We start from the raw sequence: 25,954 nt of genomic DNA, 5'->3' as shown, positions 1-25,954 counted from the left end.
GAGGGGACCAGCTGCCAGCTTGTTATCGGGGCCAGGCCTGCCAAGTGCCCCATCCGGGGCAGCCTCTGGCTATCTCGCTATCTCAAGAGCTCCCTCTGGGTTGGGGTGGACATGTCCACACACCAAGAAGGTGTTGCTGGATGCCCAAGCCAGTGTGGCCGGGGGGTACCCAGGGATGTCTCAGGGGCTGAATAAATACAGGTGGGAAGAGCAGAGCACCATGGTTATGTCTGCTCCTGCTGCAGAGAGGAACAGCGGAGGCTGCCCTTTGTAGGGGGAGTCAGGGACCCGTGGGTGCTATTCATACCTGGAGAGATTAAAAAACATCTTTCGACTCCTAACAAGCCCCCAGAGCCCTGCGGAAGCTTTCATCTTGGTTAAGTGCACAGAGCAGATAAAAGGTCCTCAAGAGTCCCCAAGGAGCTGGCTGAGATTCTTGCTGTTCTCGGTGTGCATTTTTGGTGGCAAGCAACCCGTCCCTCCCTCACAGTGACCCTCTAAGCCCTGCAGAAGCCTCAGCAGTGGTGCTGGGCACCTGCTGTCATGGGCTGTAAAGAGGAAAAGCCCTTTACTCATGCTTTGCCCATCCCAGCCTCTCCTAGAGAGTCTCTGCCTCCAGGTGACATGTGACAAGCAGCCTGTGTAATGGGTACCATGCCCCAGAGGGTGGGCTTGAGCCCCCAAATACTTCAGGGATATCTGGAGGCTGTGGCTCCACGGGACACAGAGGGCTCCCCAACATCAGCATTATGAGGCATTTTGGGGCCAACCCCATCTGAGCAAGGGGTTGGTGCAGGGGGAAAGGGTACTTCAGAAATTGCAAACCCCGGCACAAGCTGTCCTGCCTTCAATGCAAGCAGTGAGTGTGAAGTTAAGAGATAAAGAGGGAATTAGGAGATAAAGTCTGCGTAATCCCAGTTGCTCTATGCAATTAAAATGAGCTTCACCCCGCTGTAATTGGATGGAAGCTGCCTGCCAGCGTCAGCGCAACCGGGAGCGTTGGGCGAGCAGGCGCAGAGGATTCACCGCACCGAGCACGGAGACTTATCTCCCCGCCAGAAAAACTGAGAGGGCAGCGGCACAGAGAGCGGGAGTTAATGAGATGAAAATGGAAAGCCTGGCACAAAGGATTAGCTCCCGGCCGGCTCTGCTGCTGAAATCCCAAGGTTCCCCGGAAAGGCTTTCCTTGCATCTTGGATGCATCCTGCCTAGGCCTGCTTTGCAGAGGAGGCATGTGCTTGGAGCAGGAAAATTTGTCTCCACCACTTTGACCCCTCAGTTGGAACTGGGCTGTCCTAGCCTCCAGCTCCTCCTGCTCCATTGTATTCATGCCCCCGTGCTCAGTCTCCCCCCGGAGGGTCCCTGCACAAGACGATCCCTAACAGCATTTACAGCTGCTGGTATTAAGCAGAAATAAAAAACCCCCAAGTGCAGATTAAAAGGACACTGATGGAATGCCAGGAGAAGAATTACAGCCCTAATAAACTGCTGCCTTCTGCTGGGGGTGGGTGACAAGGGGGTTTACGAGGCCATTTAAACTTCACTGTCAGAAAGGTGTATTAAAGCTATAAAGGTCTCGTTGCCTCTCCTGTCCCCTGGATGCCAGAGCATGGCTGTGGTCATAAATCCACCTGCTCGCAGCCTGGGGCGAGGGGCCCAAAGCCCCTTGTCCCTGGGAAAAGCCAGGAAGAGCAGTGAGGCCTCCTTGGCTGGGGTCTTGGAGGGTGACGTCAGCCCTGGCGCAAGATAAATGCCGGCCGCGGTCCGGCAGGGACGGGATTATCTCGGCACGGAGGCCGGAACGCGCCTCGTCCATCACCCACTGCCCACCCGCCGGGAGCGTGTGAACGGGAGCCCACCGCCCTGGTGCCAGTGTACCCTGTGCCCTGCCTGCTGCCTGGGCCCAAGGAGCAACAGGACAATGGCTGGGAGCACAGCACGGCTGCCATCACACTGTCGGGGACAGCTCCTGCCCCATAACAGCCCCCAGATGTGCTGTGCCAGGGCTCCATCACCTGGGTCCTTGACCCCATGAGCCCCAGAGCTGAGTGTGTTACGGCACACCGTCCCTCTGCCTGCCTCTCCCCGGTCCCTGCAGTCCCGTCTGTTTGTTTGCACAGGTCTGATGACGCTGGCTCACACACCTCGGCACTCCTGCCCCAGGCTTGGCTCATCCTCCTGCTCCGCTTCCTGCAAGGCTGAGCTGTGGACAGAAACATCCACCACCTCCACGGAGCTCCTACCTTCCTCCTCTCCATCAGTCCTCCTGTGGGGTCCTTCTGTGCCGCTGGGGGATGGGGATGAGGTCAGGCGCAGGGACAGGAACAGGGATAGGGACAGGAATGGAGATGGTGCTGAAAGGTGCTTTCCAGCAGAAATCACCTGGCACAGCCTGACTCACCGCCCTGGGGATGGGTCATGGTTTCAGCCTCATCCTCCCGGGGTGCAGTCCTGGTTCCCCACCTGGGTGACAATGGGGACAGCAGGATGGAGGGAAACTACACCAGGGAGGTGGCAGAAGCTGAGCCACGCCTTAAGGAGGTTACATGAGACACCTTTTTTTCCAGGCACCCAGCGTGGGGCTGCTGGGGTGGCAGGGATGTGCTGGGGGTCAGTGGGGCTGGCTGGGGAGCACCAAGAGCAAGCAGGACTCAATGCGGGGAGGTAAGGGTGGGTGATGGTTGCCTCTCCCCCAATATGCTCTGCTAGGAGCCACTCTCTCCCTCCACTGTCCCAGTTTGGAGGCCCTCGGTCCCTGCTGCTTCCCACGCAGGCTCATTAGCGAGTTCATAGCGAGAAAACCCGTTAATGGCATTAAATTACTTCAGGCTGTGACACGGGGAGTGGGGATCCAAGCCCAAACCCTCACACAGAGCGGGGACTGCTGCTTTTCTGCTTTCCTTTGAACTTCCCCAGATGCCCCGAGCTGTGGTTCCCCGAGCACGGACCCGGGCAGCTGGGACGGTGGGGCACAGCGGGATGTGGCAGCCGAACTCCCCAGCCGCTGCTGCACCGACCCCAGGCTCAGCCCATCCACCCCGGCTGCAGGGCAGCGCCCGGGTTCAGGGCGTCACTCTGCAGTGTTTGGCTCTTGCAACAGGATGGGTCATCGGAGTTTTGGTTTTGCCAGGCTCCTGGTCACGCCATCCTCAGGGGAAAGCATGGGGACAGGGTGCTGCTAGGGCCTGGCAAGCGCCGTGCCGGTGGCTGAAGCCGGCGTGCGGGAGGTGGCCCGGAGCTCCCCTTGACTCAGGCTGCCGTGGCGGAGGCAGAGGCAGAGGTGGGGTAGCGATACCGGAGCTAAAAAAAACCTGGCCGAGTGCCGGGGAGAGGAAATTTCTCATTAGCCAGAAATGTGTGGCTGAACCAGTTTGACACCCGGGGCGGCCCCCGGCCCCGCCGGCGATACCGGCCCCGGCTCCGAGGGAGATCAAAGAGGCAGAGAGGCAACAAGGGGGCTCAGCAGCGGCTGAGCTGTGGGTTTTGGGGGACTGGGGCAGGGTGAAGGGTCTCCTCATCTGAAGATGCCAGATTTAGGTGGCAGGAAGGGCTGGGTGGGCATGGGTAATGCTGCCATGTGGGGCACAGGCATCAATATCTGTGATACTCCAGGACTGGGCAGGGGTGTTGGCCAGTGAAACCCGGGTACGGCAAGTTAGGAGGGATGGGGGCATCTCTACCTCTTGCTTCCAGCCATGCAGCAGTCCTTTGCTCCCCTCATTCCCGAAGAGCCAGCACTTCTAGTCAGGACAGCACTCGGTGGGAGCAATGCAGCCCCTGGCACCAGCCCCAGCCCTACCAGCAAGGCCACCATTGCTTTCCATCTGATTTCCCCTGAAGATCCTGCCTTTCCCAGACTGCATGGAGTCAAGGCATTGCCCTGGTCTTGTTTAATAACCCAAAGCTGCTTTTTGCCTCCTGGTCCAATGTTGGGTCAGATTCTGCTCCCCAAACACGGCAGACAGGCGTGGGGTGATTGATGCGCGTGCATTTGCTCGTCGGCTGTGCTGCCAAAGACGATGTCAGCTCCCAGGCATCTGTGAGAGAGCTGCCTCCTGCTCCCCAAGGCAGCCCCCCAGCCCTCAGATCCCCTTTTCCATAACATCCCAGGTTGGTTCTGGGGTTCTGGGTTCTGGGGCTTTTGTCCCACATGGCCCCACTGTGGGGACACTCAGCCCTGATGAGGAATGGGGCTGCAGCCCCCGCAGCAGTGGGCAGGGAGGACGGGCTGTGGTAGTGGCAGATGAGGACGGATGCTGCACCATGTGCAAGTCCTCTGCTAGCAACTAAAGGAAACTGGAAGGAAGGAATGGAAAGAAAATGATTAAAACAAGTCGGGTATATATATTTTTTTTTTATAATTAAAAAAAAAGCCCTGGGAAAAAGCCGTGTAGGGTCCTGGCACGTGAACAGAGTCTGTAAGTGGTCTTAAAAATTACCAATAAATAATCTTAACGGGAAACAGAAGGAGCAGAACTAGGGTGTTCGTGGGTGTTTCATAGCTTCTTGTGAGCATGGGAAAATGTGCTGGGTCTTGTCCCTTGTGCTGTGGGGACAGCCCCTTCCCGGGTTATGGTGTGTCCTTGGCTCCAGCCACGAGGCAGTGACCCGCCTGGCCGGCGTCCGGCCCATCTTGGCTGAGCGGGTTGAGGATGTGGCCCCCAGCACGGCTGTGCTTGGCCATTCCTTTGGGCACAGGGTGGCAGTGGGGACAGGGCATGGTGGAGGTTGTAGAGAAAGCCTGTGCCTTCACAGCCCCGTGCCTCGTGCTGGCCTGCCGGGTCTCAGAGGTGCTGTGCCAAGCTGTGCCAATCTGTGCCGAGCCATGCCGAGCCGTGATCCCTTCCAGCTGTGCCGGCCCCAGGCGGCTGACGGGGCTGCGGGATCCTCTCCCTGCCAAGCTGTTGAGGTGTCAGCCAAGAGTTAGCAGGGAAAACGCCAAGCAGCCGGCGAGCCGGCCAACCCATCCTCCTCAGCCTTCCTCCTCCTCTGCTGCAGATAGCCTCCCACCCTCCTGCTGGAGCCCCGAGCCCCCGGGCCACCCCAGCGGGGTTCCCCCTTAACACCCAGTGTGCCTTCATCCCAGCTGTGCCCCTGGGACCCCCCACCGCCGCTCCCAGGGTGTTCCCCCATCCCGGCCCCTCCACCTGGGGCGCATGTCCCCCTCCTCTGGGTCTGTCTGGAAAGGGACGATCCCCCCTCCCCGAACTTTCCAGCTCTCTGCAGAGCGGGAACAATCGTAGCCTTTGTCTTCCCTTAATCTCCTGGTTAGGAATTAAAAGGGGGGAAAAAAACCCAGCAGCACAAAAGGCTCTTTTGCACGGGCTGGGAGGGGGGAAGCGCAGGGCGCAGGCAGAGCACAGGCAGGGGTGCAGGCAGTGCTTTGCCTTCCCCCCAGCCCAGCCTGGCCACCAATGCTCCCCAAGGGCCACCCCACGCTGCTCCCATTCCCATGGCCCCAGGATGTTCCTGCAGTGGCACCCGAGGGTTGGCAGCCCTGGGAGCATCATCTGGTTCATTCGGCCCCTCAAAATGTCCTCACACATTGGCTGTTCCGGGAAGAGGCAGAGAGCATCTTCTGGGGGGAGGTATTGGACTGGGTTTGCACCCATGTGGGGTTTTGTGCCTCCTGCTCACTGCCATGGACCCACTTTTACACATACAGTGCCCAAACACACCCTCACCTGCCCAGCACAGGGCTCCCTGCCACCCAGAGCCCCCCAAGAACCACACAGGCACCACAGACCTCCATAAAATTCCTTAAATAATTTAATTGAAAAAAAGTCTTTCCGTTAAAAAATATTTTTACAAACGCACGCTCGCATTGATTTCCCTGGCTGCTGTTTTTTGCTGTTGCTTTTTTTTTTCACCATGGAACACAGCTTTCCCCCAGATCTGTATGGAAAGGGAAGAGGCAGGTACAGGATGTGGAGAGCTGCTGGGTGCACCCTGGGTGCATCCTTGTGGCTGGGGCGAGACCCAGGGCTGGCTGCAGGGATGGTGTGTCCTGCCCCATGGGAGCAGGGTGTGCATAGAGAAGGGTGGGTGAAGGGGTTTGTTTACAATAAGAACCCCTTCTCAAAGCCAGGCTGGGATGGAGGGCTGATATGGGGCTGTCTGAGAGGCACCAGGGCTGGTGGGATCCCAAACTTTGCAGCAGCAGGGGCTGGGGGACAAGGGAGGCAGGGGCAGCCCCTGTGCCCCATTGTGCTTCTGCATGTGGTGGCTGAGGGGGGTTAGCAGGCCCCAAACAGGCTCTCATATCTCTTCAGCCACTTGCTCTTAAAAGCCTCTCAATGCCAGGTTTGTCCTCCTGATCTGGGAGAGGGGTGAGGTCTGTCCAGCACTGCTGTTTGGGGTCCCACCATGGCAGGGCTGGGGAGCAGCCAGGGTAGGGAGCAAGCCGGGATGGGAAACCCCAGCAAAATGGGGCTGTGGTGTCCCATGTCAGCCAACATCCCAGATAAATGTCAGAGATGGTGGGATGTGGGGAGACCTTTCCTACTGCAAGACCTGCTGCCACCTGCCCTCCTGGACTCGTTTACCCTGGGGAGAAGGACAGGGTTAATGAGAAACCCAAGGGCAGGCCTGTTCCAAGGAAAGGGGAAAAACAGCACCTGTCCTGTCAGCCTGGAGAGGAGGGGATCAGGGCCAAGCACTGAGGAGCACAGGACTGCACCCCTCATTGTGGGGAGAGACCACTTGCCTCTCTGAACTGCCAGCTAAGCACCCCAAAAGCCAGTTAGCAAGAGGTACTGCAGCCAAGGGGGACCTAAGAATCCCAGGACGAGCAACTGGGGTTCCACTTGGCTACTATGGACAAATCTCCCCTAGACTGAGGGCATCGGCCCCACCAGATCTGCTCTCCCAGAGTTACCTTGCCACCTGCAGCTGGTCTGTTCACCTGGTGAGATCCCCGTGCTTAAGAATCATTTTTTAGGGAGGAGTGAGGCCAGTAATCCAGGAGTGCCAGGGGCTGCTGCAACCATCCTGCTGAGGACCAGACTGCCCAGAGGGAGCAGGGGAAGGGCAGTTCCCTATGGAGAAGCCCCAGAGCTGTGAGAACCCTCTGGCATTGGATGAGCAGTGCGTACGACTGTTCCCTGCTTGGCTTTCACATTCCCTGTTTGGTTCCCACAGTTCCAGCCTGACTTGAGGAGGGTATAGGGGGAAAAAATTCTGAGTATCTCTAGTATATTAGTTTCCTGACTGGCTCTGACCTGAGACTCAGAGCCTCCACCCTGTGTGCGCCATGGGGAGCTTGCTGAGTCTCCCAGGGTTGGTACACAGGGTTGGTACAGCATCACTGCCTGGTCCCCGTCGGACAACCTGAAAACATGACAGCAAGAGAAGGGGAGAGCAGAAAGGGGCACACAGCCAGCTTGGGGTCGGCCAGGAGGAGGAGGAGGATGACCCTGGTGGGCAGCAAAGCTGCAGGTAGCCGGGCCCATCCAATGAGAGCGCGATCGAGCAAAGGAAACTCGGGTAAAATTCTTATTGCCTTTATTCTGCCCATTGCCTCCCACAGTCCTGCGGCCAGCACACACCCACGCACGCATGCACACACTCACGCACACTCAGGCACGCTGGGAGTCTCTCCCTCGGCTCGGAGGAACCGGGCTGCAGTGAATCCTCAGGGAAAGGTGAGTGAGTCTTTTGGCAGCAATCACAGCGTGTGTCAGGAGTGGGCAGCCGCGCCGGCGGCACCTGCTCCTTCTGCATAAAAGAGGAGGCTGGGGGAGCCGCGGCCCCCGGCGCAGCCCCCACCCCAGCCCCGCTCTCCGGCCCCTGGTGGGGCGCGGCTGCCGACGGTCCGGGGGCGGAGGGTCCCTGTGCAAACGTGCTGATTGGCCTCGCTCTGCAGTCCAGAGCCGGCCAGGAGAACCAAGAGGGTAAGAGATGAGGAGCCGGGCATCTGGTCCCCCTCCCTCCCCTTTCTGCTCCCTCTTACCTTTTTTTAATATATCTCTTTTTTTCTTTTTTTCCTATTTTTTTTTTTTTTTGCCTAACTCCCTGCATAGTAAATCGGGTTCGGGTTCTGGCGTGCAAAGCCAAGAAAGGGAGTGAAGCCTTCCCTTCGGACATGTTCCAGTGCAGACCCTTGGGCGGAGGGCTTGCCAGGGCTGGAGGAGAGGATTGATTGTCTGGGGCTGGTGGCCCCTGCCCTGTCGTTGGCTCGGCCTCCCCCGGCTGCTTCCACGTGGGGAACAGAGTTAGGGAAGGCTTCAGACGTGTCTGACGGACTCGGCGGACGGGTCAACAGTCTGTGGCCTCGGGGAGGTGAGGGAAGTGAAGACTGGGAGGAAAACAGGGTGAAAAGAAATCCAAGAAGCAGAACAACTCTTCAAACCGATGAGCACCAAGACAGGGTGGGAAGTGGGATGTGCCATCTCTGTCCCATAATCCATCTTCAATATGAAGATGTGTTGCTGCCTCGCCATTCCAGGACACGGGACGAAAAGCTGGGCTCCCTCTCAGCATGAGTGCCTTCGATCCAGGGAAGGGCGTCCCGTCCCATCCCGTCCCAGGCGACCGTCCGAGGCAGAGGAGCGCCATGTGGAGGGGAAAACAGGAAGCTGGGCTGCACCGCAAACTGAACCTTTTTGGCAGGTTCCCTTGGTCCTTTCCAATGCAGAGTCCCCTGTGGTCAAACCTGCACTGGGAGCGTCTGGTTCATCTGCAGCCTCATGTCCTGAATGCTGCTCAGGATCTTCTTCTGGTGCCCTGCTAGCGTCACCCCTATCCTCAGCAGGTCCCTGCAAGGAAAAGGTGAACACTCAGCCCCCAGCCACCAGCAACATCAACATGTGGTCCTGCCCCACAGGGGCAAGGGATCTATCCATCACTACAGCCCTCTGCCAAGCTCCAGTGCTCCCTCTAACACCAAAGGGGACTGGATGCTGAATCCTGAACCTGAACTCCGTTGGAATTGGATGCTGAATCTCAGTCCTTAATTCAGCCCACCACATACCCAGGTGGGAGGAGGTGGATGTCAGATAGGCAAGGGACAGTGTGCAGCAGCCCCAGTCCCAGTCTCCTCCCTCCTCCCCTCCAAGCAGGGACTTACTCTGCGGTCATCTGTGCCACCAGGTCAAAGGAGGCAAACCCAGCATTGACAAAGTTCTCCTTGTACCGTCCCATTTTGATGGCATCCAGCCAGTCTCCCACGGTGGTGAAGGTGGTGTAATCTGGGACAGTGCGGTCCAGGAGCGGTTGGGAGATGCTAAAGGACAAGAGAGCCACAGGTCACAGGGAGCAGGGGATGGAGATGTGTAACTGGAAGCAAGGGACATTTCTTATCCCTGCCTCCCACAGCTCTATTCCCAACCACTCCAGTGTTCCCTGGAACCTGGGGTAAGTGCTGGCTGGAAACAAGGATGTCACTGACCCAGACTGGACGCTGGCGATGACCTTCAGGCTGGCAGCATTGCGGATGAGCTTGTCCAGCGTGTTGACGATCTGTGCAAATTTGGGCCTTAGGTTGCGGTCTCGCACCCAGCAGTCCAGCATCAGCTGGTGCAGAGCAGTGGGGCAGTCCATGGGGGGTGGCAGGCGGTAATCCTGCTCCACGGCATTGATCACCTGCAGAGAGAGAGGCAGAGGCAGGTTGTGAGCCACCTGGGCTCCCACAGCAGCCTACAGTTCCCAGTTCCCTATTCCCCAGAGAGCACTTACATCCTGGTTGGACATGTCCCAGTAGGGTCGCTCCCCATAGGACATCACTTCCCACATGACGATGCCGTAGCTCCACACGTCGCTGGCTGAAGTGAATTTGCGGTAGGCAATGGCCTCAGGAGCTGTCCATCTGATTGGGATCTTGCCCCCCTGCATGGATAGACAGCTCCACAATTCAGTGCATAACTGAGGTGTCTCCCTCCACCCCCAGATCAGTGGATCCCTTGTGAGTGTCCCATACCAGAGAGCTGGTGTAGGTGGGGTCAGCTGGGTCATCCTCCAGAAAGCGAGAGAGCCCGAAGTCAGACACTTTGCAGACCAAATTGCTGTTGACCAGGATGTTGCGGGCAGCCAGGTCCCGATGCACATAGTTCATCTCCGAAAGGTACTTCATGCCAGCGGCGATGCCTCGCATCATTCCCACCAGCTGGATGACTGTGAACTGCCCATCATTCAGCTGCCAGAGGAGAGATCAGAAGGGTTTGCAACATACTGAACAGATAGAGGATGGATCCCGATGTTCTATTATCACCTTCCTCCTCCCTAGAGCCACCCCTCTTCTCCCACTCAGGATGTTTGTGAAGAGCTTAACCCTGGGGACATCAGCATCACAATGAGATGGAGAAGGGCTCAGAGCTGCTGTCCCCGCATGCACTGCAGCCCCCAGCCCAGGGCAGGAGGGGATGGATGCTCACCCGGAGGAAGGAGTCAAGCGCACAGTTCTCCATGAATTCCGTGATGATCATGACGGGGCGGCTCTTGGTCACCACTCCCTCCAGGTGGATGATGTTGGGGTGGTCAAACTGGCCCATGATGCTGGCCTCGCTCAGGAAGTCGCGCCGCTGCCGCTCTGTGTAGCCCACCTTGAGTGTCTTGATGGCCACGAAGATCTCGCGGCGGCCAGGTAGCTTCAGGCGCCCACGGCACACCTCACCAAACTCCCCTATAGAGGGAAGGAGAGAGGGGAGCAGCATGGTGAGCCACAGGACAGGGTGAGAGGCAGCAGTCTCAGCACTTGCTGTGCCCAGCCCCAAGACTTGCCTGCTCCAATGACCTCCTCAATTTTCACACAGGAGATGTCAATCTCTTTGGCGAATTCCCGGACAGCTTCATTTGGGTCCTCATAGGTGAAAGGGTCAATGTACACCTTCATCCCAGGGGTAACTGCAAGGGCAGAAGTCATCACCAGGAGGGACGCAGCAAGGGTGACAAATGTCAAACCACTTGGCTGACTGTCAGCCTACCCCTTGTTAGCAAAGGCTGCCCCTTTGCATGGGACAGGAATTGGGAGAGGGCAGGTAGAGTCCATTTGCTGGGCTCTCACACTCACCATATTGCTGCAGCTTCTCTGTGTACTCAGGGTCAGTGTTGTTGCGCTGCTTCCTGCCCAAAGGAGACGAGAGGAGGTGTTCAGTAACCATCCCTTTCCTGATGGGGCAAAGACATTCACTGCCAACTTAGAAATCCCAGCACAGACAGCCTATGCCTGAGAGCCTTCCCTCTGGCAGCCTGTGTGCAGAGCCATCCCTCCACCCGAGACGCAATGGGAGGAGATGGCCTAGTTGTGCTGTGTGCATGGCAGGAGCCTGGGCAGAGCCCAGCTCGTGCTGGGGAAGCAGAGGCACAATCCTCCCACAGGACCCCTGCTCTGGGATCCACGTGTGGTCAGTCCAGTCCTTCACTCAGTGGCTGGAGCTGCCAGAGCTCTGCCCACAGGTAAGGGGGATAACTCTGTGGCAGACATGAGCAACTCCCAAACCCAGACTTGAAGCCCTCTTCCCTGAAAAGCCAGTACCTGAAGCAGACGATAGCAATCACCACCACCACGATGACGAACACCAGCCCTGCAGTGGCCGATCCCACGATGAGAGGCAGCTCCTGGAAAGTCTTGCTGGTGGAACCTGATGGAGAGACAGGCGGAATCAAAGTCAAGCTGGGAAAGCAGCACACGTGGGAGGGCTGGGTGACGGAGGCAGCCCAGTGCTGGTACCTACCGCCCTCCGCAGTTGTCTGAAACTCCGTGGGGAGGCTGTAGCGGCCGTATCCCGCCACGGTGCGCGCCCGGACCTGCACCATGTACCGAGCATTGGCCTTCAGCCCGTCCAGCCGCACCGAGTTCTTCTGGCTGGTGACTGTGTTGGCGATGCCATCGTTCTGGCCTTGCTGTAGGGGAGACATGTGGGTGTCACCTCTGTGAAGCCACTCCCACATCCCCCAGAAACCATGTCTGCAGGGACCCCCTTTGCCATCGTGCTGATGGTCAACTAGAAGGGCTGGAGGAGCGGAAAGGCTGCTTCTGCTGTACCTTCTCTGAGTACTTGATCTCGTAGTCCAGGATGATGCCATTGGGTCTCTCTGGGGGAGTCCATGAAAGCGTCATGCTGTTCCCGGTGCTGCTGTGCAGGTGCATCGTTGGCACGGCAGATGGGGCTAGGAAGGAGGGCAGGGAAGGAATGAGGCACCTGTGCCAGGTTTCCCCCTCCACCATCCCACACAATGTAGGGGATGCTCTGCCTGTGACCTGCTTGGATAATCTTGGTGGAAAGGCATGGAAAAGCTTTGAGACTGGCCTCTCCCAAGTCTCCATAAGGAGATGTGATCTCAACACCAATGGGAGCCTCAGAAATAACACTGAGGTCATGCTTCACCCCGTGCCTAGATGCAAACTGGTATGGGGAAGGGCCCTGTCAGCCCAAACTGGGGCTTCCTCTCCTCCTCCACTCACCAGGAGCTCTGTGCTCCACCCCAGCAGCAAGACCCGTGAAATCAGATCAGTGCGCAGTGGCTGGAGATTACCAGCACGCTGGAGTGGGGCCAGAGTGGGAGGAAGGAGGGAATGGCAGAGCACTTGGCTGCCTGCAAAAGCTTGGGCTGGTGCTGAGCCTTCCCAGGCACACAGGAGAGAAATCTCATTTCCTTCCTCCTCCCCTCGCAGCAGGCACAGCATCTCTGGGGTAGGTTCTAGGAAATTCAGAGCTCTCTGGAGCATCAGCCAGCCCCAGTCTTCTGCACTTCCATGCATTCTGATCTCATCTCCTCTGGGGATATGCTTTAAACAGAGAGGACAGTTTACCCAGGGGATTAGATGAGAGCCAGTTAGGCAGCACCACAAAGGACTGCAGCCTCCCAGGCTGTCAGAAAGAAATCTCTGCTCCACTCCGCTCTGTGGAGGAGATACAACCCCTGCTCCCTGGTGGCTCCACTGACCTGCCTGGTTGGTGGTGATGTTGACAGAGGCAAAGTGGGGAGGGTAGGGACTCTTGTTGGAGATGCCGTTCACGGCCTGGATCTCAAAGGTGTACTGGGTGTGGGCCATCAGGTTGCTGATGTAGATGCGTCGCTCAGTGAGGCCGAGCTGGCGCGGCACGAACTCCACGTTGTCGTCGCAGCGGGTGCACAGGCGCCGCTCCACGCTGCACTTCTTGCAGATGACGTTGTAGAGCAGGTCATCCCGCCCGCCCGTGTCCTGTGGCTCGCTCCACTCCAGCCCCAGTGACGTCTCGTTCACGTTGGAGATGACATTGCGGGGGGCTGAGGGGACACCTGCAGGGAAATGTGAGGGGCAGGGGTGGTGTGTCTTCATGGCCAGCTCACCCTTGGCATGGGCACAGCACATACCACCACCCCAGACACAGATCCCCATCACCTCCACAGCTTCCCCTGCCTCCCCTCCTTGCCCAGAGCAGGACTCACTGGTGCAGGCGCTGTCTGCGGGGTCCGTGTCTGCCCGGAAAAAGCCATTTCGACAAGTGCAGACCATTGCTGCTCCAGACGTGGTCCGGCTGTTGGGAGGGCAGGGAGAGCAGGGGCCTTCCCCCTGCTTGGACTTGAAGGTTCCTGGGCCGCATGCTGGAGGAAAGAAAAACAGACCTGTTTTTAAGATTGAGTTATTAAGTGAACCCAGAAAACATTCACTGCTTCCAACATAGCTGGGTAGACCCTTCCTCGCTGCCCTGCTAAATCTTTGATCAGTGTCTTGAAGACTTCAGGTCTCCTATGAGCCTTTCCACTGCCATCAGCGATGCTCAGGGCCTCATGGCTGGGTAGGGTGAGAAAACTGGAAGTATCAGATGGCTCAGCCACAGCTCTGCCAGGAAATGCTGTGCTCCGGCAGCAGGCCTGAGGTAATTGGAGGTGGGAAGAGTTGGTCACTATCAGCAGTATGAGGGGACAGGGCAAGTCCATCCAGGAACTCCATTCCTCAGTTATGTTTCTTCACTGCCCTTCCCAAGGGTATTATCATACTCCCTTCCATGGAGGAAGGCTGTGCTGGTTTCCAGGCCTGACAACCTTCACAGTGCCAGGTCCATCCTCTGGGGAAATAAGGCTGAGAAGGAAAGAATTCCTCAGCCCTGTCTGCAGCAGTCCCTGCAAGAGGCCTCCACCACCCAAAATCAGCCACTTAGCCCCAAACCTTCCGCCTCAGGCTCTTGAGCCACTTCTCAGTCCCGGGGCGGCGGCACCTCACGAGGTCGGCTCAAGTGGAGTGCTGAGCAAGATGAAAACATTCCTGCAGGTCCTTGGCTGAAGAGCTGCTTCAACATCACTGCCACCTCCCTCCTCCACTTCCGATCAGAGTCCTCCAAGGAGCCACAAGTCCTGGGATATGGCCCGATTGGCACCGCCAGGTGTTTATTTGTAATGAGGGGCACGTGAAAGAATTAACAGCACTTGAGCCGAGGAGCAGAGCAGCCTCGGGAACCTGATCCATACCTTGAAATACCCCAGTTTATCACACTGCTGCCCAAGGAAGAGGATTTTGTGCTCTGTGTTTGCAGCTGGATGAGGTGAGAGACCCACTGGCGCCGGCCCTGCTTTGGCATCACCCTGTTTGCCACAGCTGGGGCAGCATCAGCACTGATGGGCCTGAAGGAGGGCATATCCTCCTCACTCCAGCACGTTAGGGAAGCTCCGAGGGCACATAACCCTCCCACACCCCACGCCTGTCACACATCATCCTGAAAACAGGGGGATGTTTCCTGGTGCTTCACCTGGTGCTGGAAGTTTCCTGCTATGAGGCATCTCCTGACACCCTCTGTGGAAGTTTTCCGGCTGGTTGTGGCCCCACACGGGGCGTGGAGGGCTGTGAGTCACACACTGCTGAGCCGGCCCTGCAGGGACCCGCACACAGCTCCAGGTGCTCTCTTGGGTCCCTGGTTTGTCCAGGCACCAGGCAGCAGCAGCTCCACGGGAGAAGCTCTGCTCCAGTGCAGTGCTGCTGGCCAGGGGGATGTGAGAGCAGCCCCTCACAGAGACAACTGCCTGCTCTCCAGCCCCTCTGCCTGGATGGGTGTCAGGAGCTGCTTCCTGCTCCCAAGGGTGCGAACCTTCCGGCAATGAGACTCTTCTTTGGTCAAAACAGGACTGACTACATGGCTCAACTGACTCCAGCTCCTTGACCTGAGTTCACCCAGCCTCTGGGCCTTTCCTATGGAAATGAAAGCTTTGCCCGTCCCGACTGTGCAGGCTGGAAGGCAAAAGAGTGCACAGATCTTCTCCTTGGCAAACAATGGGAAGCAATGGGAAGCAGGTCCAGGGCTTCTGTCTCCCCAGCCCTGGACAACCAGGCCACAAGAAAATGTGTCTTTATGTGGACAGCAGAAGCCCAGAGTTTGCAGAGCAGCCTTGGCATAGGCAGACCCACCCCAGCTGGAGTCCCAGGCAGTTCAAACTGGGTGGATGCAGATTCACACATAAGGAACCAGATTGTTGAGGAATGAGAGATGACTGAAACCTCTTGGACAGGAACGCTCTGGGCTCAGAAAGCTGCCAAACATGCTTTGGTTATGGAGAGAAGCCCAGATCCATCAGGGACAAAACCCCCTGAACAGGCTTGTTGGGGGGAGAGTGAAGCCGGAGCAACCAGAGTCTGTGTGAAGCTGACAGCCCAAGCATGGCATGGCAGCTAAGGACTGCCAAGTGCTTGCAAAGGATGCAGGAGGGATGAGGGCATTTGGTTTCCTGAACAAGAAGTGCCAGCCGGTGACCAGTGGGTGACAGGCATGGAGGTGATAGTGGCCTCCCAAACACAGGAGAAAGGGACAGGCAGAGCTGTCCTTCAGCAGCTGCCTGCCACCCTTCAGCAGTGCCCAGCGCAGGCACAAGGGATGAAAGCCTTTTCTTTGCATCTTCATGCCATCCTAGCAGGAGGGGTCGAGCCATGAACCATCGCCGTTAAGAAGAGGAAGAGCAGCAGAGGGACTGAGGCCCAGATGCACTCCAGTGTTTAAGTTTCCAACCCTGCTTAATAAATCAGAGCATAAAGACCTCGGTGGCAGCGTGACAGCTCTCAGCCGCCACATTTGAAGGCTGTAACCGAGCTGAAAGCTGATCCCAGGTCCCTGGTGGATAAGCCGCTGTGTCATCTCTTCTTTGCAAGAAACTGCCTGTACAACAACCACTGTCTTGGCCGGCACGCTGCGGAACGAGCCTGGGAGCTCTGGAGTGGGAACGTGACTCCATCCAGCCGGAGCTGGGAAGCCAGGCTCCCTTCTCCCTACCGAGAGCTTTGCATAAGCACTTTTCCTGCTGAAGTGTCCTCAAATAAAATAACAACTCTGAACCTCTGCACACAGATCACATCTCCTGGTGCTGTGTTGCGGTCACTTCTGGGGAGAACATGACAGTCAGTGACAGCCACAGGATAACAGGTCAGGGAACCGGAGCGGAGCTCCCTGGTCTGAAGAGGAGCTTCAGCTTGGTGTGATGGGAGGGAGAGGCAGTCTGGCCTGACAGCGGGCATCAGCCACAGAGGGGATTTGTGTGGGGTGTGGGAGGGAGGAGGACAGTAACAGAGCCCTGCTGTAAAGCTGCCCCTACACCCCCATGAGGCATCGCACACCCGGCATGGCAAACCCGGCCATCCGGCTGCTTCTGGCAGCCCCTCCAGGATTTTCATCAGCCACCCACCTCCAGGGCCTGATCCTGTCTCGAAGAGCTGCAGCACAGAGCTGGGGAAGAGGAGAGTACTATTCCCAAATACAATCCCCACCCTGGTGAATAAAGTTCAAGGAAGGGAGCTGAAAAAAACACCGAAATAAAACCCTTCTGGCAGCAACAGAGAGCAATGACTCATCCCGTAGGCAGCCTCCATTATTGCATGGGATGCAGGCAAGCTGCAATGAACCACGCATGCATCCCCAAAACTTTGGGGTCCTCTCCCTTGGGAAGACAAGGATAGCCGTGACACACTGGGAAAAACCAGCCCCAAACTACCATATTTCATGTTTCGACTGCTTCCCATTCACACTACAATATTCCAGCATCCTTCCAGCTATTTCTCTCCCTGTAGGACTGAAGCAGGATGCCTTGCCTGAGCCTAGATAAATTAAACTGATCATATCCCCTTGCCCATCAACCCTGTAATTTCTTTAGAGGCAGCAGTCAGGTCTGTTCGGGACGATCTGTGCTTTATGAACCTGCACAGCTCGCTCCCTTCTCGCTGTCGTAAGTGGCTACAGATGGAGCAGAGCTGTGGAAGCAACAGCCTGGCTACAGCCGAGGCGGTAACTCTGTTTTTAAGTCTCTCTTAAAAGGCAGTTATTTAAAAAAAAGTAAAATAATCACCCTTCGGGTGAAAATATTTCACACTAGCACAGTCCAGAAGTGGATGGAGTAAATCTGAAGGGAGAGAAGGGAAAGAGCCCTTGGGGGTTTGAAGTGGCATCCAAAGAACAGGCAGGAAAACAATTTTTTTCCTTTTTTTAAAGAAAATAAAAAAAAATTTCAACAAGCAAAGCTGCCTCTTGAGCCACAGTGGGTCACAGGCAGGACAGCAGGGGCAGATTTCCTCGACTGTGTTACAAGTAACCCATTGTGGAGCTGCCTGGCTGTAAACCGGCAGCTCTCCCTGCCTTCCCTGCTGCTGCCTTTGATCTGGAATCCCGGGCAATTAATCCCAGGCAGTTTCACTTCCTGGGTTTCATGCAGCAAGCCCATGTTGCAATGCAAAGCTGCAAACAGTTGGCAAGTGCAATGCTTGCTTGGCAATTTTTTTTATTTAATTCAGGGTGATGTTTTCATTAGTCACTGATTGCAAGGGAAATTTATTTTTGCAAAAAAATCCTGATTTTGGCCCCAGCCTGACCTGCACTCACTTACTGATTGTGCCCAAATATTCAGTGCCTGGTGCCACAAGAAAAGAAACTCAAGAAGACTGAGAAATGGGTCTCAGGAAGGTGTGGTGTCATGCTGGACACCGTCACCTCCAGTGCTCCTACGGTTTGGGTATCCACAGACTGCATCACACAGACACAGTTCCCCTCCCAAGTCGGGTGCAGGCTCTGGGGGCATTGTGGTCCACCTCCAGGGCTCCCCCATGAGCAGAGGGGACATGCAAAGAGGGGGCTCACTGCTCACCATGGCACAGCAGACTTTCTGTATTTGTGTTAAGTCAGCAACACAAGGGGTGCAAATCCCAACAAATCCATTATGGAGCACATGTCCAGGAGCATTTTGGGGAGCTCTGTGACACCAAATCCCCTGAACCGTTTGGGTGCCTCCTAACCAAAAGGAGAAGGGATGGGGTTGGGGGAAAGACTAAACCCCAGGGGCTGCAGGGCTTGGGGTGTGAATGCAGTGAACCCCAGCCCACGGAGGCATGTGGGAGCATTTGCCCCCCTCCCTGACCAGCAGCTCCTCCTTGTCCTCCAAGAGCTGCCTCTGCTGCTCTGCGTGGTAGGAGTGTGTGGGAAGCAGCACAACCCCCAGAAGGGCCGTGTGCTAATTAAATAAAGATAATGAGGCTGAGAATGAGATGCCAAATCAATGCTGTGGCAACTCAGGAGTAGAGCGCCAGGTACCAGCCTGGCGTATCGCCTTACAAAGCACGCCAAAGAAACTGTCTTCAGTCGGGCAGGATGAGCCCTCTGCTCCCGAGGGACTGGGATACAAGCTGCATTGTAACAGGTCTGAATGCGAGCTCTAATCTTGGCTCTGGATGAAGATAAAGAGGAGGAGGAGGAGGTCTTCAAAGGCCACTGAAAGTCTGGGAAAAGGGGGAGATTTACAACAGGGCTTATCCCATCTAAGCAGTAACTGGGTATTGTTATTTATTAAAATGCCATCTGGCACTCTGGAGCGCTGCTCACCCGAACGGTGAAGCCCCTGCAGGCTCCCTGGGGAGGCAGTGATGAAGCCCCAGCTTTGGGGGCCTGCATCCACACTGCTGCCCACGGCACAGGCTCGGGAACTTATCGGTGGTGCTGGACTGTGGAAATGGGGTAAGGGAACAGCCAGCCAAGAGGAGAAAAGGAGCTGCAGCTCCGGCTTCTCCCAGCCCTTCTTCAGCTGTTTCCACTTAAAACACACGATCATATGGCGGAAAATCTGATCCTACAAGCGCAGCGCAACTTTCCCAGAGAAACGTGAGGACACTGCCGCTTCTGCCCAGCGAGACGGCAGGCTGCCGGATGGAGACGTGCCCACGGCCCAGCATGGCTTCCCTGCCTGCTGCAGCAGAAGCTGGGGCTTGGTGGGAAGTCAAAGGCTCTGGGAATGCTGCCACATGTGAGTCTGTCCAGCTTGGAGATGGGGAGACAGGACACTGCCCCAGGCTCCTGAGCCTAATCTGAGGAGCCCTGTCCTGCCTTGGGATGTCCCCTCTCAGCACAGCTCTGATACTGGCTGGAAACTGTCACCTTGTGCCCAAACCTCACTGTCTGCTGGGGAAGAGCCAACATCATGTATGGTCTCAGATCTCCCAGTCCAAGCAAGAAGGAAAGCAGCTCCCCAGGAGCATGGACCTCAGTGCAGTCTGAAGTGCGGGTGGATGCCTGGCACTGGTGTCCATCTGCTCAGGAGGAGCCAGATTGGCTGCTCACAAGACTGATGCAGGGGGCTGTGGCACTGAAGTCAAAGCTGTGCTGGTACTCATGGTGCCAGAGGCTCTGCCAGAGCTGTGGCCCGTGGAGACTGACCTCTCCCTAACTAGCCACAGCAGCATGGCTGTCAGCTATGCTGCTCCCAAACCCAATGGGGAGGCCAGCCTGGCCCGAGCCCCACGTCACAGGTCATCCCAAATCACTAGGCCCCTGCCAAGAGCAAAGGGCTGGCGCCAAGCATCCCGTCATCAGTGAGAACAAGGCATCCAGTGCTGGGGGCCCAGCCAGCATCCCACTCCCTGTACAATGCCTGCAGCCAAGGGGAACGGCAAACTTTCTGCCCTAAACCCCAGCCACCCCAGGGCAGGGTCCTGCCTGCCAGAGACAGCTCCCAAGAAAAAAATCACCCCAAGGGAGTCCAACATTCATCCAGACAGATTTTTCCTTATCAACACACCCAAACTGGGGTTAAACAGCAACACCAAAGCTATCGTGGGAGAGCATGACAGCTGCAGGACCCACGCAGAGCTGGGTCACATCCCCTGCCTTTGTGCTGGTCCCTACCATCCCTGCTGCTAGCTTTCAGTACTGGCAGGCGGAGCATGCATCAGCATGGCTTCTCCTACAGTGGAGCCCTGTTCACCACCAGGGCTTCTGAGTGCCTCCGCACAAGCAGCGTGAAATCACACTTGCCAAGAACAATCGCTCGCCCCAGCCCCAAGCACTGCAGGAGGGAGAAAGGGAAGATGCTGGATACAGCAGCAGCGATGAGAGAGTGATTTTGGTAACGCTCAAGGGTTTAAATATGCTGGATTCCCGCTGAGCATCATGCCTTGAGCTGCAGCTCTGTGCAAGGAGATGCATCCCACAGAGGGTAGCACTGGTGGCTGCTCACCAGTGTGTCCCAGCAGACACTGCATGAGTCCAGACCACGAAGGTTTTAAGGCCTCAGAGTCAAATTGCAGACCAGTCCTCTGAGACATCACCCTGCTCACTCATCAGGGAAAAGCCTCCAAAACCAGACTGAGCTCAATGCGAAACCACCTCCTTCACATCAACGCGCCCATGGGGACAAAAGCCACATTGATTCTGCCATGCACATACCTTGACACTGGGTATCCTTCATGGTGGGCTCATATCCAGCAGCACACGTACACGCTCCCACGGGTACCATCCACTCGCCATCGCCGTTGCAGTACAGCTTTAGGGGCACCGACACCTCCACCGCATTGGGGATGCAGGTGCCCGGTGCGATGACCAGGGAAGTGGGCTCAGCTCCCGTTAAAGTCTCCGGGAAGATTGCAAAGCCAGCAATGGTGTTGGAGCATTTCTTGTAGAAAGCCCGGACGGAGATGAGGGACATGCAGGCTCCCAGGTCTTGGAAGGCAAGGTAAAAACCATTCTTGGAGAGAGGGCCAAAGCTGCGCACCTTGGTGTTCACACGGCCAGACTCCAGCTTGGAGAAGCTCTCATCTGGGGCAATTGTATCCACTTTGATATAGGGGTTCTCCATCCAGAAAGGGCTGTTTGCAGAGGCAGAATCCGTATCTGACTCATAATAGAAAAGGTTGAAGGTCTCTTTGCAGGAGCCAGGGATGTTGGGGATGCTGTTGCAGTCCCGCACAGTGAACTTCAGCTCCACATAGACGCGCTGGACATCCTGGCGCTGGATGAATTTGGTACGCAGCCAGTTGTTCTGGTTGGCCTCCCGTACATTGCAGACCTGGTACGTGCGGATAGGGTTCATGGCCTCGTCATAGCCACTGACTTCTTCCCACTGTATTGAAAGGGAAAGGGTTAGATCCTCAGCCAGGGATATCAGTGCCACAGACACATGTGAATGGCACAGGATGGGGGGGAACAGGCAACAGTCAACAGGGAAGAGCAGCAGCTGCACCTCCACCCATCACAACCCTCCTGGTCATCAAGGTGACTAAGAGCAACCCAGGCCAGGGACCATGGCACTCCCACTCCACTGGCATGGAGTCAAGAGGAGATGGCTTCATGAGGCAAGGATATGCACAGGAGGGAAGAAGAAAGATGCAGCCAGCTTCACAAAGGTGCTGGTGAGCAACCATGATTCCCATGGGGCCAGGGCCAGCTCTGCCCTTTAGAGGTCAGGACCAGGACTGGTTCCAAACTTACCCCTGTCTCTGGATGAGTTGTCCATGCCAACTCAGAGGTCACCCACTTCGTGTCCATCAGGGTCTCTGGAGAGAAAGGAAGGAAAGAAGTAATTGGAGATGAAGGCCAAGATTAGAGGGGAAAAAAAACAGGAGTGGGGGAGAGGAGAGCTGAGCCTGACATTTCTGTGGAAAACAGCAACTTGGGGGGTGAGACATGGTGGGAGGAGGGGGAGCAGCGCAGACAGACTCCAGATTTCTCTTCTCCTGTCAAGAGAACAGGAAGAGCAAGGCGTCCCCGGAGAGCTGTGCTGGAGCAGGCAAGTGACAGGATGAGGAGCTGGCCAGGTGGCAAGGGGGAGATGGGGACAGGCTGCCATCCCCAGCCACTAGCACAGCCAAACGTGCCCCCCAGGCAGTGCAGGGGGTGCCAAAGGAGGAAGGCTGGGCGCCCCTGTCCGCACCCTCCTCCTCTGCTTTGGCAGGGTGCGTATTTAATGTGGCTGGGGTTGAAAGGGCCCGTTCCCATGACAGGGCGGTGCGGGCCAGGCAGGTTTATCCAGAGGAGGAGGGACTGGCAGGCTGCTCTCCCAGAGACGCCCCACATCACTCATTTTACAAGAGGGGAGAAGAATTTGACCGTCTGGCCAACATTCCTGGAGCAGACTACAAGACAAACCACCCCGGCAGCATTCCCCAAACAGCCCCAGCCCCAGCCTTGGGGGAGCGAGACGCTTGTCTGGGAAGAGCTGCAATTGCAGGCAGCTGTCGCTAATCCCAGGCAGAGCCGCGTGGCTCCGCGAGAGCACCACGCGCAAAAACCAGGAGAGAAACACAAGGATGAGAGCACACTGACATGCTCAGGGGCCAGTGGCCCATCTGTGAGCTGCTGGCCCTGTGAGCCCTGCTCCAAGGATGGCCTTCCTTAGGCTGTTTGGAGGTGAGCAGGCACCCCAGCATCCCCAGGTCCTCTGGACCTTCTTCTACCTAGTGGGGGGTTAGCAGAAGATGGGTGGAAACGCCTGGAGACTCTGGTGTGCTCAGGGGGCTTTGCTGCCTGCACTGAGCAGGACCCAGGACCAGCACCAAAATGCCCCCCTGAAGAGAGCCTCCCCCTCCCCAGCTGCAAGTATGGCCTCATCCTAAATCCCATGCAGCTTCCCAAGGGCTGCCCATCCATCCGTCCACTTCTGAGCCCACCTGAGCTCAAGATGAAGGGCAGGGAGCCATGGCTCTCTTAGTCCCAACAGTGGGCTGGGAACTGCTCACTATCGCCAGCTGGGGCACAAGGATGTGCCAGGGCAGCTCAGTTGTGCCAGCACCATGGTTCAGCCCCACAGCAAGAGGCAATGTCAGCTTCTTTCCTTTCACCCCAGGAAAACCCCAGGCTGACCCAGCCAGGGAGGAAGTGTGGAGGAGGAAGGAAGCATTCACGCATCGCAGGGTTTCGGATGAAGCCTGACTGGACGTAAACACCTTCTTCCCGTGTCCCACCCCGGGGAGACCCGCCAGCAGCTCCCAAGCCAGCGCCCACAGACAGGCTGGGAGCACAGGCTGTGGGTGCCACCGCAGCACAGATAAACAAGCACATTTGAGGACACGTGGGCTCTCTGACCTGCCTCGTGGCTTGCCAGATTCTCAGCTGGGCCAGCAAGCCTGCTTCTTGCCCAGGCTGTTCACCTGGAGAAAACACACAGTCCCATTGTGAGCTGGTGGCACTAGCAGTGGACACGGCACTGGGGACACAGGGAGGAAAACCTCTCATGGTGCCAGCTCCCCACTGGGAGAGGCGCAGAGGGGCAGCAGCTAAAACTTACACCAGTGCAAAGATGGTTACTGAGCAGGAGTTATTTGCTGTTTCTCAAGAACACAAACTAAGGGCATCTGGCAACAACAGAGAGAAGGAAGAAGCTCTCTGTCAAGCAGGTAATGCAGGAGTGGGACACTGCATGAAACAAACCCCTACAGCCCCCTGGGGCTAGCTCAGTTTCTTGGGAGGCTTTGGGGGGATATTTCAGGGACAAGACAGAAGATCCAAAAGAAGCTCTTAGCCCCAGGGTTGATCCAAGACGTTTATTCCAGGAGGGGAACGAGGGCCAGAGGGCGAGAGAAGGAAGAACAGGGCCTTATCAAGGCTCCTGCCCAGGGGGGATGGCTGGACCTCAGCCAATTGGGTCAAGAAAGGAAGGAAGGGGTCAAACTTAATGGTTACAGGCTCCAGGGGTCCTGGGGAAAAACCATTCCCCAGAGAAATACAACATGTGCACCCTCTGCTCGGTCCCATGGCACTATCCAGCAAGCCGCTCTCTCTCTCCCTTCCCATTTCTCACACCATCACTTACTGAACCCCGTCAAGATCCCAAGTGTGGCTCTGCATGGCCACAAGACCACTGGACATGCTGCTGTGCTTCCCAGACCCCTGCATGGGGTGGCTGCCAAGGCGGGTGGGCAGTGCCAGATGATGGGAGAGCAGGTTTCAGATGGGGGCTGCCCACACCTCTGTGAGGGACAGGCCCCGCACTGGCTGCCCTAATAAGGGCACAGCAGCGCTGTGAGGGCCCAGACGCGCCATGCTGGCGGTGAGCAGAGCCAAGCGTGTGCTCAGCGCTCACAGTGCGGGGCTGCCAACTCCCAGTGCAGATACTCTCTGCAGGTCCAGCCAGTGCAGGGCCCTGCTGCCGGCATGGCCAGCCGAGGGGTGTTTCTGCAGGAGGAGCGGCGGAAGGATGCCCTGTGTTCTCAGGGCTGGGGCTGCTGATGGACGAGCGGCTGTGGCAGTGAGTCAGGCTGGTGCGATGGGGATCTGGGTGGCAGGGTGTGCCCACAAATAGAGCGACACAAGGATACAGTGGCAAGCCACAGCGTAGCTTTGACTGACCAGACCATGGTGGGTGTTTGCTTCCCAAACCTGTCCAGGGTTTGGGGAACTCTCCTGCACTGCAGCAAGGCCCCACATAGGAAGCCCTTGCCATGGCAGTTGTCCCCTCTGACAGCGTCCTTCCCCTCAAGGGTTGGCCGTGGGCAGAACCTCAGTTTGGACAGGAGGCTCGCTGCCTGCATCCTAATTTGGCAGCATCTGCCATCTGACCAGCAGAGAGAAAAAACTGACAGAGCCAAGCCGGCTGTTAGCGTGAGAGCCACGTAAACCACACAGAGAGAGTGGGGAGGGGAAATAATAATAAAAAAAATCACTGAGCAACTCAGTTAAAGGAAACAGGCTGAGCACAGAGGGCAGAGGGGGTTTCCTGCAGCCATGGGAGTGACCCAGGTGGGATCAGTGGAGCCTCCCAGACCCTTCTAGCCTGCAATTGTGAAGCTAGTGGGTGGAAGGCCCTGAGGGCTTCTGTGCTGCATGGCCCAGGGGCTGGTGGCAGATGCTGACCTGAGTTGCAGAAACTGCTCTCAGCCCTTAAAAGTGCCACAGAGCTCTCACTGTGGCTTGGCCCTGAACCTGGTCCTCTCTCCCAAAACCATGGGGGCACACCAAGCACTGGCCCCCCATGAAAGGGCATGTGAGAGTGTCCAGGGCTGGGGAGCCCAAGCACTGGGCTCCAGTGGTTCAGGATCAACCAGCCGCTCTCTTCCTCCAGCCCGTGGTGCCAGAGGCAGGTTGAGAAGTGGCACCGGTGACTTCCCGGCGCGGTTCAGGTTTACAGGTGCTGTGGAGGGACGTGAACGGTGTCAGGGCTGGCTGAACAGTGAGTCAAAGCCACTTCAATCCCGCACACCACAGCAAGAGCCTGGTCCCATTAGTCAACGGGAAATTGGCTCCCAATTTCTCCAGGTGGGGAAGTCACCCTAAGGCTTGCTTTATCACTGTCTGCAGCACTGGGAGTTGTCCTCTTCTTACCTTCAGCTGGGCAAAGCAAGGGATGGAGCAGGAGCCTTGCTATGCTCAGCAAATGCAGCTGGCCAGGGCTGACTCCACACAGAAGCAGGAGTTCCATGGCAGAGTAGGCTCTCATGACAGGGAAAGATTCTTACTCCTTGGACAGGGCTTTGAGCATCATTCTGGCTGCCTCCTCCCTGCCCTGCACATCTCCTCCCAAGAACACCCTGAGCTGCAAAGATGGGCAGTCCCTTCCCAGCAGCCCTCCCATCACCTCCAGAGTCCCCAGCAGTTCACTAGGTGTTTGAAGCCCTGGCAAGGACCCATCTGGAGCCAGGGACCTCTTTCTCCCGGTGCTGAGGCTCAGGAATGCAGCATGCATGGTCTGAGGCCAGCGAAAATGTTTGAACTCCCCCCTTAAGAGGCCCTGAGAGCCCGTCTCGCGCTGTTGAGCGGCAGACGTGCGCACCAGCGATGGCTGAGCCAGAAAAGGGGGGGAAATATCA

The 25,954-nt window shown here is 57.0% G+C and overlaps 1 protein-coding gene across 2 annotated transcripts; it reads right to left on the bottom strand.

The window, feature by feature from the left end:
• Window positions 1-5,747: 5,747 nt before the first annotated feature.
• Window positions 5,748-22,295, bottom strand: EPHB3 (EPH receptor B3). Of its 2 annotated transcripts, none has more exons than XM_066325814.1 (15): window positions 21,642-22,295; window positions 20,601-21,273; window positions 13,369-13,524; window positions 12,883-13,218; window positions 11,981-12,105; window positions 11,670-11,838; window positions 11,471-11,576; window positions 11,006-11,103; window positions 10,717-10,839; window positions 10,371-10,618; window positions 9,917-10,132; window positions 9,676-9,825; window positions 9,389-9,582; window positions 9,068-9,223; window positions 5,748-8,756 (listed from the first exon to the last, which is right to left on the bottom strand). In XM_066325814.1, the coding sequence occupies exons 1-15, from the start codon at window positions 21,696-21,698 to the stop codon at window positions 8,648-8,650; spliced, it is 2,916 nt and encodes a 971-aa protein (XP_066181911.1). In that variant the 5' UTR covers window positions 21,699-22,295; the 3' UTR covers window positions 5,748-8,647. The 2 variants fall into 2 exon arrangements, with proteins under 2 accessions (XP_066181911.1, XP_066181912.1); XM_066325815.1 differs by having other exon boundaries at window positions 11,006-11,058.
• Window positions 22,296-25,954: the final 3,659 nt, after the last annotated feature.

The sequence above is a fragment of the Sylvia atricapilla genome, chromosome 10 (assembly GCF_009819655.1).
Source record: "Sylvia atricapilla isolate bSylAtr1 chromosome 10, bSylAtr1.pri, whole genome shotgun sequence".
Lineage (NCBI taxonomy): Eukaryota > Metazoa > Chordata > Aves > Passeriformes > Sylviidae > Sylvia > Sylvia atricapilla.
This window is presented reverse-complemented; position numbering and strand designations above follow the sequence as displayed.

Bases quoted from the DNA above. Each gene is read 5' to 3' on its own strand.
- EPHB3 (XM_066325814.1), bottom strand. From the start codon at position 21,698: ATGGACACGAAGTGGGTGACCTCTGAGTTGGCATGGACAACTCATCCA. The intron at 11,839-11,980 runs GTACAGCAGAAG...TCTCCCCTACAG, and splicing joins AGATCAAGTACTCAGAGAAG to CAAGGCCAGAACGATGGCAT. The intron at 11,104-11,470 runs GTACTGGCTTTT...TTGCCCCATCAG, and splicing joins ATTGCTATCGTCTGCTTCAG to GAAAGGGATGGTTACTGAAC.